This window comes from Mya arenaria, chromosome 13 (assembly GCF_026914265.1).
Source record: "Mya arenaria isolate MELC-2E11 chromosome 13, ASM2691426v1".
NCBI lineage: Eukaryota > Metazoa > Mollusca > Bivalvia > Myida > Myidae > Mya > Mya arenaria.
This window is the reverse complement of record NC_069134.1, coordinates 27,382,203-27,399,280: the sequence shown is the minus strand read 5'-3', so window position 1 is coordinate 27,399,280 and position 17,078 is coordinate 27,382,203. Positions and strand designations below refer to the sequence as shown.

At 35.4% G+C, this 17,078-nt stretch overlaps 1 protein-coding gene across 1 annotated transcript in view; it reads right to left on the bottom strand.

Moving 5' to 3' along the window:
• LOC128215178 (uncharacterized) overlaps window positions 1-14,355 on the bottom strand; it is a 28,168-nt gene extending 13,813 nt beyond the window's left edge. Inside the window, exons 1-4 of the mRNA XM_052921890.1 lie at window positions 14,337-14,355; window positions 7,843-8,170; window positions 6,236-6,588; window positions 4,808-4,982 (exon numbers count right to left, since the gene is read on the bottom strand). Of these exons, the coding sequence (XP_052777850.1) occupies window positions 4,808-4,982; window positions 6,236-6,588; window positions 7,843-8,154 (840 nt within the window). The 5' untranslated portion in view covers window positions 8,155-8,170; window positions 14,337-14,355. The remainder of the gene's footprint in view (window positions 1-4,807; window positions 4,983-6,235; window positions 6,589-7,842; window positions 8,171-14,336) is intronic.
• Between the last annotated feature and the right edge of the window lie 2,723 nt (window positions 14,356-17,078).

Sequence of the window (17,078 nt, the reverse complement as noted above, 5' to 3'; positions counted from 1 at the left end):
ATCAATATCACCTAATGAAATTCATGACTTTGTATTCGCATACCATTGTGACCAGCTACCGGAGGAGTGTCAGTTCATGTTCAACAGACCACGCCCTGGACACTGGCCAAGACCGGACACACTGGCAAGGGCCAGACAGACTGGAGTCTTCCTAGTGCCACAGGGCTACACTGAAAGCCCAAGTAAACAAACAATGTGTAGATCTACAGCATTCATGATCCCATCAAAGTTGACCAATTATCCGTATTCAAAATGGCAGTGGAGGTTTTCAACTTCATTGATGGAACGATTTTTAATATTTGATTTTAGCCCTGTTCAAGTGAAAGTATATACCCTTACGAAAATAATAAGAAAAACTTTTCTAAAACCTGTGTTTGGAGACAGATTCAGCACATTTCATATCAAAACAGCGATGATGTTTACAATAGAAAACTATCCTCTTGACATATGGAGGGAAGACAACATTGTGCAATGCGTGAGTTTACTTTTGGCCACAACGAAAAGATGGTTGAAACAAAAATACTGTCCCCATTTTACAATATCTGGTGTAAATCTTTTTATAGGGAAATTGAATAATTGGGAACTTTCTAAATTATGCAGCATTATTTCAATTCTAATCAACACTGAAATGCAGTGTTTGTTTTATACTCGAATGGATAATATAAACTTGCGACTGCTACAATACTCAGGTCATCAGTATATACCGTGTCAGAACATATGTACAAAAGCCCAAACATATGGAAATATTCTCGAAGACTTGATATATAGAGAATTATTTACGCTTGAAACTATTTTTGAAGAAAACGTGACAAATAAATCAGTCGATGACATTGTAAGCCATTTGTTTATTCTACAGAGTATGTCTGATTCCCAAAGTGACATTAGTTTGGAAGTAGTATCACTGTTGACGCCATTCCTTCACAACACTCTTGCCTCCATGCTGGCTTCAAGATGCATCTACCTTGGACAACCAATCACACAGGATATATTCAACCAATATCATCTGTCACCGGACTCTGACCTTATGTCCAGTAGGTTAAAGTTTGCCTCCATGTTGTACTGCAGTGGACAGTATGAGGAAGCTGCTGAAGTTCTGACTTACTGCGAAGGACTGCTGGGACCAGAAATGTGGCAGTTTTGTGGACATAAAGGAAGGAAATATCTCACACCAAGTACTGAGTTTAATACCAAGTTGGTATTCTGTCCACCCAATGAGGTGCAAAAGAAATACACCATGGTGTGTATAACCTTCACAAAAGAAGAAATCAACTGCATTCCACAACACCTTACTTATGAAATGCTCAGAAGTATTGAAAATGAATACAGGTTTCACATATGGAAGAACAATGTAGTCATTGACTGCATCCCATTCCTGTACTACCTACAACACCTCACCTACAGGGAGCTTCATCAACCCTTGAGAGCACAATCAGCACTACATAACCTACATGAGTACACTATGCAGACGGAACATGGTCATATTGATTCAGCCTTCAACATGCTGGGTCACTGCTTTGAACTTCAGAACAGGCTTGACCTTGCATGGAGGTGCTACGGCAGATCATTGGACATTTATGACAGAGACAATGTTTCCCTCTTGCATTTAGCCAGATTATTTCATCAGGTTTTTATGTAGTGGATATCCACATTGACACAGCCTTCAACATGCTGGGTCACTGCTATGAATTTCAGAACAGGCTAGACCAGGCTTGGATGTGCTACGGCAGATCACTGAAAGTCTATGACCGAGACAATGGGTCCATCTGGCATGCAGCCAGGATACTACATCAGTTTTTACGTAGCTGATATCCACATTGACTTTAATGTAATGCCATTTTACTAATGTAAAATATGTAAATTGTTTGAAAATCACTAAATTTGGAGTTTTTGTGACAAGTAGTATCAAGAATAAACATTTTTTAAATATTTATAAATACCATAGATTGTGTTAAACAAATGATTTCAATAAATTTGAATAAAAATTAGCCAGTGAGTTTATTTATTATAAATATAGTTATACAGATGATATTTACAGATGATATTAATAATTATAATAGCAGTAAGCCAGTGAGATTATTTACCAGGGAAATAGTTGACCATAGAGTATTTATAACTTTGAAAAACAAAAAGGCCAAACAGGTTACTTGACCCTTCCTACAAAAAGTGCCGACTTTTATAAGACAACAACTCCGGGGGTCGGATGTGTCGCCTGATGAAATATTTACTGTCATCATTATAACTGTTGGATTGGCATTTTATTCATTTATAGACAATGATGTTGCCATTTAACTTTCAAGTGTAGGTGGCATTTGATTGAAGGTCAAAACGTTAAGCCGGACAAAAATTAACAACGAAAGTTAACAAAGGGCAATAACCCTAAAAATATGGAGGCAAGAGTTATGGTTCTTATGCACTGCACTTACCATCAATGAGATTGATCTACCTATTAAGTTTCAGGTTGATATCTCCTATAGTTTATGATATATGCCCATGACAAAATTTAAGCTTGAAATGCAATAACTCTAAACATATAGATGCAAGAGTTATGGTTCTTGTGTAGTGCACTTGCCTTCAATAAGATCTATCTAGCTACATCTATGAAGTTTTAGGTTGATACCTCTTATATTCTTCAAGATATACCCCGGCCAAAACTTTAAGCATGAAAATTAACAAAGGACAATTACTCTAAATCTAAGAAAGCAAGAGTTACTGTTATTGTGCACTATACTTGCCCTCCATGAGATCTTTCTACATATGAAGTTTCAAGTTGATTACTCTTTAATTCTACAAGATATGCCCCGGACAAAACTTTAAGCATAAAAATGGACAAAGGGCAATAACTCTATAAATATGGAAGCAAGAGTCATAGTTCTTATGCACTGCTCTTGTCCTCAATGAGATCTATCTACATATGAAATTTCAAGTTGATACCACTAATAGTTTACGAGATATGCCCCGGACAAGTGAAAACAGGACACGGGCGCCAACAAAGGGCAATAACTTTAAAAATACGGAAGCAAAGTGACGGTTCTTGTGCACTGCACTTGCCTTCAATGAGATATTTATAGCTATTAAGTTTCATGTTGATACCTCTTATATTTTTTAAGATATGCCCCGGACAAAACTATTAAGCATGAAAATGAACAAAAAACAATTACTCTAAATCTAAGAAAGCAAGAGTTACTGTTATTGTGCACTGCACTTGCCCTCCATGAGATCTATCTGCATATGAAGTTTCAAGTTGATAACTCTTATATTCTATAAGATATGCCCCGGACAAAACTTTAAGAGTAACTGTTCTTGTGCTCTGCACTTGCCCTCAATGAGATCTATCTACATATATGAAATTTCAAGTTGATACCAGTAATAGTTTACGAGATATGTCCCAGACAAATGAAAATGGGACGCGACCGCCGCCGCCACCGCCGCCGACAAAAGAAACTCCTATACAAAAATTGTGTGTGTGTTTTAACATGTAGTCTAAAGAGCATTAAACTGATGATGACATTGACGCCATTCCCCAATGACGTTCTTAGATAAAGCCTTATATATATAAACTAGACGCCAAATGGCGACATATCGAAAGAGCCTTTGACACAGACACAATACTCTTCCATGTAACTGCAATAAAGTTGTACACTATGTGAAATCTATGACACTACGCCACAGCATAGTGAATTCCCATGGCTAGTTCTTCGAAAATCTTATGAAGCATGTGCAAGATACAGCCATGATAAGGTTCCGTCCATACCAGTCCTATCAACAGTACTCATTTTGAAATTTAACCTGTAAGTGTAACCTTAATTTTTGAGATACAGACCTGGGTTTCGTGCATGACACACCCCCTTATCATAGTGAACCTTCGTGGCAAGTTTTTGTTTTTTTTTAAATCCTTTAATGCATGGTCAACATATAGCTAGCACAAAGATCATTTCAACATTTGACCTCTCATTATGGTGAACCTTCAGGGCAATTTTTTATGAAAATTCTGCGATGTATAATCTTTATCTCTTTTTTGAAGGGGGCATAAAACACAGCCAACCTACCCTACCTGGTTTTGAAAAGAATGTAACCGTAACCCAAACATTATTTTGGCCTAAGTCACTTTTACTGAAGTCAAAATATCATAATTCAGGGATTTATTTTGTCTTTCTTAGGAAGATGATATATAGTCCTCAAATTGGAAATTCGCATGTGCCAATAAAAGAAATTCGAAAAAAGAGTCAAGATATTAAATAAAATAAACATATTTATATTAAAAGGCCTAGACACCAGATTTTACAATTGAAAGAAAAAAAGAAAATTTTCAAAAACAAAACAAAAATTATATTGTTGTGTACAACAAATTGAATCTTAATTAATGACATACTACATCACTTATGACACATGACTCATTCAGTGACAATAATTTTAACCATTTACCCAGTAAAATGATGTTTTATCGGCCTCATACTATCAGTAGCTTGTATTGACAATTCTAGTCTTGTTTTGAGGTATAACTGTCTTTGTCATACTGCTTTTGTTGATTTTGGAAACATCTAGTGTCTAGTTCCTTTAATAGCCAGGGAAAATGATTGCTAAATCAAGTTATAAGCTAGGCTGCCAGCAAGAGAAAAAAGCTTCTAATTTCGTAAAAAAATTGCCAAATTGTCCTGCTTTTTTTCCTTAAAATCCATTCAGAGTTTGTTTTTTCATTTAATATGAATATATAAAGATTTAAAATCAGCTGTAAACACACCACTAAATAATAAACTCACTTTATTGATTTAATAAAACATTCTGTTAGATTTATCACTATCTACTGTACCTTTTTAGAAGTATTAAGAGCCAGATTTCCGACAAATACTGTTCTGTCCAATGTCGGCTTAGCAAGCCTGTCTCGTCGTTTACGCGATGGTTTTTCCTTCTCCTCATCCTCCGTCTTTGATTTCTTACTCGGAGATGAGGACTCGTCTTCTGAACCGGAGACACTTTCTTGCTTCCTGTAATCAATGATTTGTCTGTCAATTCTCACAATTATTGTTAATGTCAAGTGTATTCTTTTCTGACCAATCTGAGGCTCAACTTCAAACATATTCCCAATGCTTTAAAAAAAATCAAAATATATCGAAAAGGTGGAAATGAAGTGCCTTATTTTCATTAAACACCTTGCACCCTCAAAGTGTTTAGGGATGAAAGAATTGGTTTATCTTAAAAAAATCATGATTTTTATCACATTCTCCCATTAAGCATATAATGGAAACATTTTGTTATTGAATGTAAGATTGCATTATATTTCAACTCGTAAACACCAAGTATTAAGCCCCTCATAAAATATCATTTGGTGTTCACTTGATGAAATATACTGTGAAATCATTAATGTTCGTGGGCATGAAATTTCGTGGTTTGCCGAAAACAAACAATTTCGTGGGTACTTGAATTCGTGGATTTTCATTTTGAAAAAAAATCGAAGATGCGATCGTCCTAGATCGTCTGCATAATATCCACGCGCTGGCCCGTGATTTCCGTCTTCTACGTCACTCGGTTTATGACACTCGCTAATGTGGTACGACATGCCAATTAGTGCATATACCCATGTCATTTATAGATTTAATTGGGAATAAAGGTAATAAAAAAAGATGTACCCTGATCATAAATACAGATAGGGGAAGCCATTGAATGCCAATTAAGAATTTTGCAAACTGTGAAAACACCGAAAAGGTGCGTATATTGTCACGTTCGGTGCTTAGTAACCTTCAATGTACTAGTAATCGATTAATTATTTCATTAAATAAAAAAATCGAGTATGGACACTCATCACGCACATCTTGTAAACTTGGAGATTTTCATTAACAGCACACGTTTAACCACGTGCTTATAACTGTCATTTGCTGCATAAAACACATTTAATTGATTTGGTTCAACATCTGTAAAAGGCAGTTATAATATATTAACAGAATAATGGTCGTAAGTTATACAGTGAGACAGGTTTTAACACTGTAAACTGCGACCTCTGTAAAGAATATACTAGAGTATGTACATAACAAGGCAATTGAAAAAGTGAATAAAGGGTTTATATTTCGTGGGATCTTGAATTCGTGGATCACCCAACCCACGAAAACGACGAACATTAATGCCCAACGAACATTAATGATTTCACAGTATTACAATCTAACAAGGTAACAAACAAGTATCCTCTCTAAATGTTTCAGCCCTACATAAGAAAGTAAAATTAACACGCAGACTATAAACCCACCTTTTCTTGCGGTGTTTAACCAAGGACTCGTGTACAATCCCAGCAGGACAGAACCCTGTCTGGTTTCCATCGTTTTCCTTTCCTCCATCAATTGATCCTTCATCAGATTCATCAACATCATTATCAATGTCTCTTTCACCACCAACGTTTTCATTGTCTAAATCGGAGCCTGATTTTGCTACTTTCTCCATTATTTTCTTCTTTCTACCCTTTTTTGGTTTGTTAACAGAGTCCTCCATAGACTGTTTCTTTATTTTCTTAGGTTTAGATTCAGTGACATCTTTCTCAGCTGTAGTCTTCCTTTTCTTGACTTGCTTCGGGATATCAGTTGAATCTGAAACACCCTCCTCTTTCTGAAACAGACCATTACACCATTTACTATCCATAAACAGAGACAAATATTTGCAAATGTAATAATACTTCAAATCATAAACAAACAAGAAATGCCGCAATGCAACAAACCAGGTTTTCAACGATTGACAGAAGAACTTTAGTCTGTGTCAGTTTTTTTCATTTTAGTAACAGTGACCTTGACCCCACGGACCCCAAACACAATCCCGTGAAAAGTTTCCATAAACTCTTCCTATAGACCAAGTTTGGTCAAGATATGACAACCCTGACTTAAGTTATTCAGTTTCAACCGTTTTTCTATTTTTAGTAACAGTGACTTTGACCATATGGACCCTAAACTCATTCCCATGAAAGGTATCCTTTATCTCTTTCTATAGACAAAGTTTGGTCAAGATATATCAACCCTAACTAAAGTTATTCAGTTTCAACTGTTTTTCTATTTTTAGTAACAGTGACCTTGACCCTAGGGTCCCCAAACGCAATCCCATGAAAGGTATCCATGAACTCTTCCTATAGACAAAGTTTGGTCAAGATATGTCAACCCTTACTGAAATTATTCAGTTTCATAGGTGAGTTTGACCCAGCGCGGTCGGTCGCCAGCCCGCCCGTACAACTACTTTCGTCATTCTAATAACCAGGTTTCACTTTGTAAAACCCTGGTTAAAAATATCCACTTTTACCATCTATATCTTGTTATGATTTTAACACACATTAATAAAGTCAACTTCAATAACCAATATGTAGAGATTTATCATTGGATAATCCACATTCATTTCCATAAATATAATTACCAGGGCTTCTTAAAACCCGCAATTTGCCGGTCTAGACTGATTTTGATTTTTAAGGAATGATTGTAGTTCCCGAGAATGGCTAAAAAATCTGTCCCAAAAATGAAATTGATTGGTTTGTTTTCAATTCCGGTCCTAAAAGTAAGTAAAATAAACAACAGAAATTATAATATACAAACAGTGTTTGGCATACCACATCCTTAACTACCAAGGGACAAACTTTTGTAGCTAGGGAAGATCCTTGGGGTGATTACTGTCTGTGTTAATTGACTTCACTGTTTTCAATACATCATATCACATATTAAACTAAAATCATCTCAAAACTTGCTTTTTTATACATCCAGTTAGCAAAGAATTACAAATACAAGGATGAATAAAATACAAAAAAGTTGACAATGGTTATAAGAGCAAATAACTGCTGGAAGAACGAATCACTGATTCAATATAAAAAATAAAACAGAGCCCAACCTGCTTCTTCTTTAATCGTAATTGTGCCCCAAACATTTTTTTATTAATTTTGGGCGTTTTCACTTTTTCGATTTTCTTCCCTTTTTCCGTTTTCGTTTTCTTCACTTTTCCCGTTTTCTTTTCCTTCACCTTTTCAAAACTCATGGCCTTCTTAACATTTTCTCCTTGAGATTTCTTTGTCTTTTTTACAGCATCTTCAGTCTCCTTATTCTTTTTGTTGTTTGTAGTTGGAGCTTTGGAGAAAATATTAGCCTCAGATTTCTGTTGAGTTCCAAACAACTTGGACAGATCCCCAACCTTATATTCTGCCATTGTTCTTCAATCTGAGCTAAAAATAATAAATGGACATGAGCTTTGGCATTTGAGATTTACAATGAACATGCAACCAACAAGGTACTAAATGTATAATATAACCTTACATGTAGTTCTGAATAGTGATGTTCCGATGATCAATTATAATCAAAAATCGATTGGTTGGGCCTGAAATCGGCGACAATCGATAGTTTTTAGTTATAATCGATTATCAAAAAAAATATTAGTAAGTGTTCAGATGTTATCTTTAACAAAATGGCTGATGAAAGCCAAAATGAGCAAGAAAATGAGCTATTTTTTATACAACAACACTTAATAACTTCAATCATAGACATAAGGTATATGGCAGATTTCACAAAAAAGGCAATTATTTGGCCCATTTGCTTTCATTTATTGTTATTGCATGTCAACGTCATATATACAGCAATTGCCTTTCCCAACCCAATAAGAACACCTAATAGAAGTGATTTGTATTAAAATAATGAAAATATTGTGTTAAATAAGGTAAAAAAATGTAAAAATATGCCGATATTTAGGACAAAAAAGACAGAAAATCTTCCCGGTACCAATATACCACCTTTTTGAGGATGCTTTTCAGTAACATCTGGTAAGTATTTTATTCTTGTCTGTTGAATAATGTTTGCAAGAAATTTTATTAAAACAATAATATATCTAAAATGATTGCATTTCGTTTGTAATATACTTAAATTTTCGGCAAATGCGCATGGTGATAACGTTACGGTAATCTGTCCTCGAATTGATAACGTGACAAATGGACATAACTGCAAATGTTACATTGGACAGAAACCTTCTTTTTTTTATAAAACACATATTTATGTTTTGTTTTTTGTGATCCATTATATGCTTTTGATACAAGCTTAACTGTTTAATACTTAATCTGAATTTGATTAAGTAAACTGAATGCTTATGTTATAATTGGGACAGAAATATGTTTGCTAATGTGACAAAAGGACTTTTCCCCTAATGTTACATAGAACAGAAGCAGAGTTTGACATCACCAAGAGAGAATGCTTGAGATGAAAGTCAATATTTGTATGCTCATTTTGTGATTCATTGTGTTTCTTATTTGACAAATCTTATTTTTGACACAAACTTGTGTTATATATTGTATCTTTACCTTATTTTAGTCACCTGAATGCTAGAGTTACATTTTGGACAGAACAATGTGTGCTATTGGACAATAGGACATCTCCCCTGGTGTTACTTTTGGATTCCTGTTTGAACCCCCCCCCCCCCCCAGAGTATATAAAAGTTTAAGAACATTGTTTCTGTGCTTCTAAAACTGTTCAATCTAGTGACTGTTTTTATTCAATTTCAAACTGTCCCAGATTAAATTAACTGAATGCCAGTGATAACGATAAATTAGTTAAAGGCCCAGTTTAGGTCCATTTTCATAATAAAACATTGAAAACTGCACAGCAGGTCTTATCAGATTGGAGATATGATAAGACTTTTTCTATTTTCCCTGAACCCCACCCCTGGACCTAGGGTGTGTGGTTACAATTGACTGGTGCATTATGACCAGTGGTATTGTGGCACAAGTTGACGAACTAAATGTTGTTCCATGTGGAAGGAGTCTGATGAATAGATTTACAGATAATAAATTGACGTTGTATTCTTGTTGTATTTCAAACAAAACTGTTTTTGAATGTAGCAAAACAATAAGAAGTGTGAGTAAAAGTAGTATCTAAAATGATCTGTTGCTAAAAATTTTAAATGTTTGAATTTATGGCATTTACGTTCGAGTGTTTTGTTTTAGTTTGTAAGATTGTGAAGACAGCTCTGTGAATTTAATCTCTCAAATCTGCTCCCTTGGTAGAAAACATTACGTATTGTGTTAGTTTTGTGAGGCAATGAGAAAGTACCCCTGGTGGGGATCAAACCAAACCCACGACTTCTTGTGTTAGAGGCAGACATATATAACTTAGATCACTCTCATATCTCAACAGAAAGTATGTAATAATTTTATTATCTCTTTCTGAACCATACCCTTTAAGACAAGAAGATGATGTGTAAATCATCTGAATTGTTTGACTGTTGCAATTTACTTACATTAAACATTATTTTATAAGAATTGTCCTTTGCTGTGTCGGGTTGGATTATATGCAAGGTTACTGCAGGTGGGGTGGTTCTTGTTACAGGTTTTAAAGTTCTGGATGTTTGTTTGCCTTTTTTATAGGGATGCAAACGAATAGCAACATTGATATTCGAATATTCGGTAATTCTTTCGATCGAATATTCGAATATTCGAATACCAAAATGATCCTTTAAGAATTGTAGTAAACTAATATTCACTAACGCAATAGCCAGGGCCCTGTTACCCTTCTTTGTCGTATTCGGTACACGCGACGGACACTTAATGTTCCACAAATTAGCATCTGATTTTCCCCATTTTCAGAATATATCCCAAGAAAAAACGATATATTTTAAACAAAAAAAAAGAACTATATCAATTCCTCTGCGTTCACTTTTGTATACAATGAAAAAAAGATCGGGGAATTTCATTTTTTTCCGGTTAAATGACGATATGCGCCAACGTGGTAGTTGCAGCCTCGTTCTGGGATTGATGTTTACGAAATATATTTATAGAAAACGACACCAACAATGGCCAAACGTCGATTTTGACTGATGTATTGTACAACAATTCAGGACATATATCCTTAAACGTTAAACCATACAATTACTTGTCAACGCAAGAGCGTTGTATCGAAACATGAAAAACAGTTTAAAGCACATAACTAGCACATGTCCTTCGAATCATCAAGGAGATTTGCGCAATATCGCCAAGCTTGTTAAGCAGTGAAGATAACACATTGGTATAAAGGCCGATCTTAAATGTGCCCAAAAAATTGGAATGTGTTTGATGTCACTTGTATAACAGCCAGTAAATGCAGAGTTACGGGGACTGTTTATAGTTTCCGACGTTATATCCGATATGGCGCGTGTATAGTGTCATCAAGTTCACACCTCTGGCATTGCGGGTCCATCGTTGTAAAAACAAGACAGACGAAGATGACAGTTGTAGGCAAAAAGTTTATTAATTTATTAATTTAACAAAAACATCGAATATTCGAATACCGATTTTGACATTCAAATACCAAACGTTCGATCGAATATTCGAATATTCGTTTGCATCACTACTTTTTTATGATAAGATCTTTTGATCAGTGTTCATGTCACTCTGTAGGCATATACAGTTCGGGGTAAAGATTTCTGATCAATCTCTTATGACACTGTGTATATGTACACAACCTCTGTAAATGGATCTTAATCTAATGCACCAGTCAATTGTAACCACGCCCCCCCCCCCCGGTCCGGGGAATAGCGGGGACTTTCGGTCCAGCAAACCCCGGGTAAAATCTCCGCCCTGCAGGGACGAACTGATGGTAAAACCCCGGCCAAATGCCCCCCGCACCTCAGAGATTCTATATAAGTCAATATCTCCGCTATCTTGGCACTAAGACAAAACCACCGCACTCACACGGCCATGCGGGGCCACCTGGAAAGTAAAAACACCGCCCTTTTCCCCGGCTATCCCCAGTATACCCCCTGACCTGGGGGGCCGTGGTTACAATTGATTGGTGCATAATTGCCTAATTGTCTTATCAGATCTCCGATCTGAGTATCCTGCTGCGCAGTATGGGATATTTTAAGATAGAAATGGACCCTTTATGGCCCTGAGCCGATAAACCTACCGGTAAACACAGGAAATTGGCCCCTACTGTCAAACCAGTGTGATTAGAAGGAGATGCACAGCAGGGGATAATCATGCCAAATTTTCCTTAAATTAGGCCTTAAAAGGGGGAGGGTCACTTTTAAAAGGCTTAAACTAGGCCTATAAGACACACAACAGTCTGATCTTTAGTTCTATTGTTGGTTTTTCGTATTGAAAAAATATTGGAAAATATTCTATCCAGATTGGTATATTTTTTTACGAGATTGTTTAATCAAACTGCTGCGGGAACAGTGTTTCCAGGATTCGTCATTCAGTCTGACACCATATAAACTTAGGTCAGCAGTGTATTTATAAATCAGCATGAACAAAACTAGTAGGAACTATATGAGAAGCAATAGAATTATATTGTAACAACAGGTTATTAAAATCTCAAATGAGTAAAACATTATAACAACATTTAAACTAAATGAAGAGTCAAAGAAACTATTTTCAACTGTAGAAGCTCATAAAATGTGTACGTCTGTCACACTGCAACTTCGTCAAATCTTGTATGATTATTATGATTTTTTTGTGATTATCAATTGACTGTGTTTATCAATCATTTATATAGTTTGTTTTATACTGTATCAAGCTCAAATAGTCTGTGGTAGGTCTGTATTTTATTTTGTTGTGAAACATTCTGTCCAACTGCTAATGTGACATACTGCTAATGTTACTCATTCTGTCTTGTGGTAACACTAGCACATACTCGCAATTAGCAATTTATAATATATATGTTTAATATCAAAGGTAATGATAATTGCACCATACTAGAGACATTTATATTACCACAACAAATTATTTATGTTTATAGCTTATCTGATCTGATATAAAAAGAAAACCTATGTTTGCAGAAAACATTTTCTGTCTTGTTGTCCAATTAGGGTTTGTTTCAATAAATTTATTTGAGAAAAACGAAACAATCTTTATTTTTTGTCTGTACAATCTGTTTTATAGATAAATGAACCATTTAGTGCAAGACAAAATACTTCTTTGGATCAAAATTTAAAAAAAAAAAGGCAATATTGTAACACTAGCACAAATGGTATGGTGATACAAAATTCTTTTTTTTATAAAAATGCGTGAATAAATCATTGCAAATGTTCTAAAATATGATAGATAAGAAATTGCTGTAAAAGATTATGTTGAAATCACAAATCTGCAATAAATTTTAAAAATCAATATTCGCCGGGAACTTTTTGGTCACCAAAACGTGAAATCTGCCATATGCATATAATGATTAAGAGTTTAATACTGTACATAAATAAAACTACAACTCAGGTACTATCTTGTATTTTAAAAACCGATTGTACTATCGATAATCGGTTACTTGAGTGGAACCGATCATCGATAGTAAAATTGCAACCGATTCCCAACACTAGTTCTGAATTAATTTCAACCTGCAGATTTTTTTCTACGGTAGTGTGTGAGGGTAAGAACCAGCCGCCAGGAAAGCTCAGTTGGTTTAGAGTGCCAAGCTAGTGTTATAGAGGTTGTGGGTTCGAGACCCACACTGAGCACATTTTTCCTCCAAGGTTTACTTTACTACATCAGTTGTTGCTGCCTTAACCAAAAAAACATTTATCTGAGGCTCTATAGCTATGACAACACAATACCTGTAGAAACTTAAATCTATGGCTTTGAAGTAGAAACACCTAAGCTGTTCAAATACATAGAAAGGCCACTTTGGGCATATATGGAAGACCTAAAAACAACCTATGTCCTTTCATAACCCATCTTAAGGTAGAAACAGATTGTCAGAAATAATTCCTACAGTCACTCCGCTAATGGCACTTAGTTCAGTCTAATAAATAATCTTCATATTAGCACCAGTCAATTGCAACCACGCCCCCCCTCTCCGGGTCCAATGTATACCGGATATAACCAGCGAAATGGGACTAGTTTTTACCTACCAGGTGGCCCCACTGTGCCGGGTGAATGAGTTGGTTTTGTCCTTGTGCCAAAAATACTTAGCGGGGAATGGGATTGGAAGAATCCCGTATAACATGTCTATTATTTTAGACTAGAGCCTTACCTATGGTCCCTGGGGTGCGGGGGCATTTTGCGGGGATTTTGCAAGCAGTTCGTCCCCACAGGACGGGGATTTTACCCGGGCTTGGCTGGACTGAAAGTCAAAGTGCCCAATATTCCCCAGACCTGGGGGGTCTTGGTTACAATTGACTGGTGCATTACAGATTACAATTGACATGATAAATTTTAACATGTATCCACAAAATTGAAATTGTTAGTACTCAAGTAGGGGTTTCCCAATAACTTTACTTAAAATGCAACATTTATAATCATGAAGCCCCATTTATTTCGACCACTTCCATCAAAAGTGTTATACATGTGTATTTTCAGGTTTTCATCCGAAAAACAGTATCCGAAATGCATAACATTTAAAATAAACATATGTAGATAAATCATTTTGTTGTATCTACTGAACCTGTAAACGGCCATAACCTTTGGTTTAACGTTACTCCTATCAGTTTTAATATTTATTGCTAAAACATTTCTTTATTTTACCCTATAGTTCGTGCTATAAGAAATATGTAACCGTACATGTGGTGAAGCAGACAACAGTACGATAGTCAAGCCGATACTCTAGTCTCAAAAGAGGTGTTATACGGGATTCTTTACTGAAGGATTTGCCATATCAAAAATCGTAAAAAAATCCGTCAACGTACAATTATTTGGACTAGCCGATACTCCTACGTAGTGACCTTACCAAAATACACGAAAATGTTTAAAAAAACAACAACAAATGTTTAGACCATTTACCAAATGTTTAAAATTAAAATTAATAGAAATTTAAAAAAACAAAAATAAATCATTTTCAATATGGCCTTGTCATACAGTCAGAATAAATATTTTAAGGTAAACGTTAATATTATGGGTACTGTACAATTATAGAGAAACGGGACTCATTCAAGTTTAATATGATCAGAATTCGACAAAAAGCATTAGCTAATTCATTTTCTTTAAATTTGCTATTTCAATTCTTTAAATTTGACAGAAAATGCTATATATTTTGTCGAAAAGAAATCTTATAATCAATATTTTACTCTTAGAATTTCCAAATAAGTACATTATGTGCCAAAGGTTGTTTGATGTTTGTTCAAAAGATTAATTAAGAAAAATGACCCAATATTAGCTAGTTCGAAGGATATGAGAGGCAAACGACAAAAATATGTGAGTGAGTCTATCTAACAAATGAATTATATTACTGAGTTTGTAGATTACCGATAAAACTTGAGCGTAGATGTTTGTTAGTCTCTTCGTCGACTGATTGCAGGAATATGGGTGTTCTATTATGGTTTGGTATGTGCAAATGTGTAGGACCACCCTTCTTCAGACACCTGAGCATGATGAATTTTAGTCGCATCTGCACAGGAGCGTAACAAGAGCATTTGAGATGTACAATCACACTAGTTATGGTTACGTTTCAAGGCTAATAAATATGTCATTCCCCGACGTTGTCTTATTATTTATGTGTTATTTAAATGACCTTGACCAGCTACAAACGTTACTATGTTATTGACCTTTGTTCAACCGTTATGGTTCAACAGGAGCCATGATTTGACATTGAGAACCTTTGTTACACAAAATAATTTCCCCAAAAATGATGTGCGTTCATAGTATAACATTCCGTTTTAGACGGAAGTACGTTCATATTAGGTTAACTTGGTTGGTAATATGCAAATAAGCAAAACTCGGGCTCTGTGTGGATTGAGAATTTACTGTTTATAAAGACCAGTGGACCCCTTCAGGGCCGACCATGCTTTTCTCTGAAGGGATCTGTTGGCCTTGTTGGCGTCGCACGTTACACTGAGTCATTAGTCAGCTTAGGTCCACCGTAGTCCTAATACCATAATACAGGTCAAGGGCAGATAAGCTAGGTGTAATACAAAGGTTAATCAAATTTTATGTTCATACCCTGTAAATGGGTGAAATGTCTGACAATAATAAACTGAAAGATACAGGGACAAGTCCAGTGGTCAAACATTAAAAAAATAAACCCTACAAGTATAATGGAGTAAGAATTGTTAACAAAAATGGTCACAGTATTAGACGGGTTTAGTTCAATGACGCTCATTACGGTTGTTGAACATGGCTTCAACGTATTGTTATATCTATTTCACGTGTATGTATTTTGTGTATCTATAACACATCATGTTACATACTTACTGAATTTTGGATGACAGCATGTATCTACTGTTATTGCCGGTCCCACTAAAAGCCACTTAGAGCTACTAAGAGTCATTAAGGAGTTTTTAGAACTATTAATACCTATACTTAAGGGCTATTTGAAATTAAATAATGTAGAAAGGAAGTTTATTCTACAGTTGTTCCATGTACTTGCGTATTTTTAGAAAAACTGTTCATGGGGATTTTCGATGACAGGTTTTATTTTAGGTTGTTCATAGAAAAGGGGTCTCGATAAATACAGCATAATATAGACATACATGTAAAAATGCCCGTTACATTTCAAAGTATTTATTGCTGAGACATATTTTGTCTATATAATGTAAAACTTATAAGTTTAAGTGTTAAAGTAAATATTACTTCATCAGGTTATATTCTTTCATTGTGTATAAATACGCGCGATCGAGGGACGTCCCGGCCTAACAAACAGCTCAATTTCAGATGCGAACAAAACAAACGTGCACAAAATATCACCCTCAAATATTGTCCATATGTTTAAGCTAAATAAATGAAAAAAGTACTTCAGATTTGTTGCATTAAAGAAAAAGTGACCAACGCAAAAATAGACATACATTTTTCCTGATTTCGGACCTTATACCCGAATCCATTAGTCTTGAGAAATATTTTCAATTTAAATACTAATAGCCGTACAGCCGGAATAGTTTTTCAGCCGAAGCAACCATTACCTTCCCGAAACTTTCTTTCTGACCGGAGGAAAATAATTGCATACGGATATTTTAACCGTAACCATGAATATATTTATTACCAAGCGTGAATGTTTCCCTGATTATGAGGTTAACTAGTTATGATGACGACACGCCAAACTACCATCCCATAAAGTTTCGGTTGATTACCACATTGAGGGTGTTGTAGGGGACACATACTTCTAACACGCAATATAGATCACCATTCTGGGAAAACTCGTTAACTCGTTTAAAGCACTAGCAACATTGGCCTCAAATTTACATAAACCCCGTTTTCC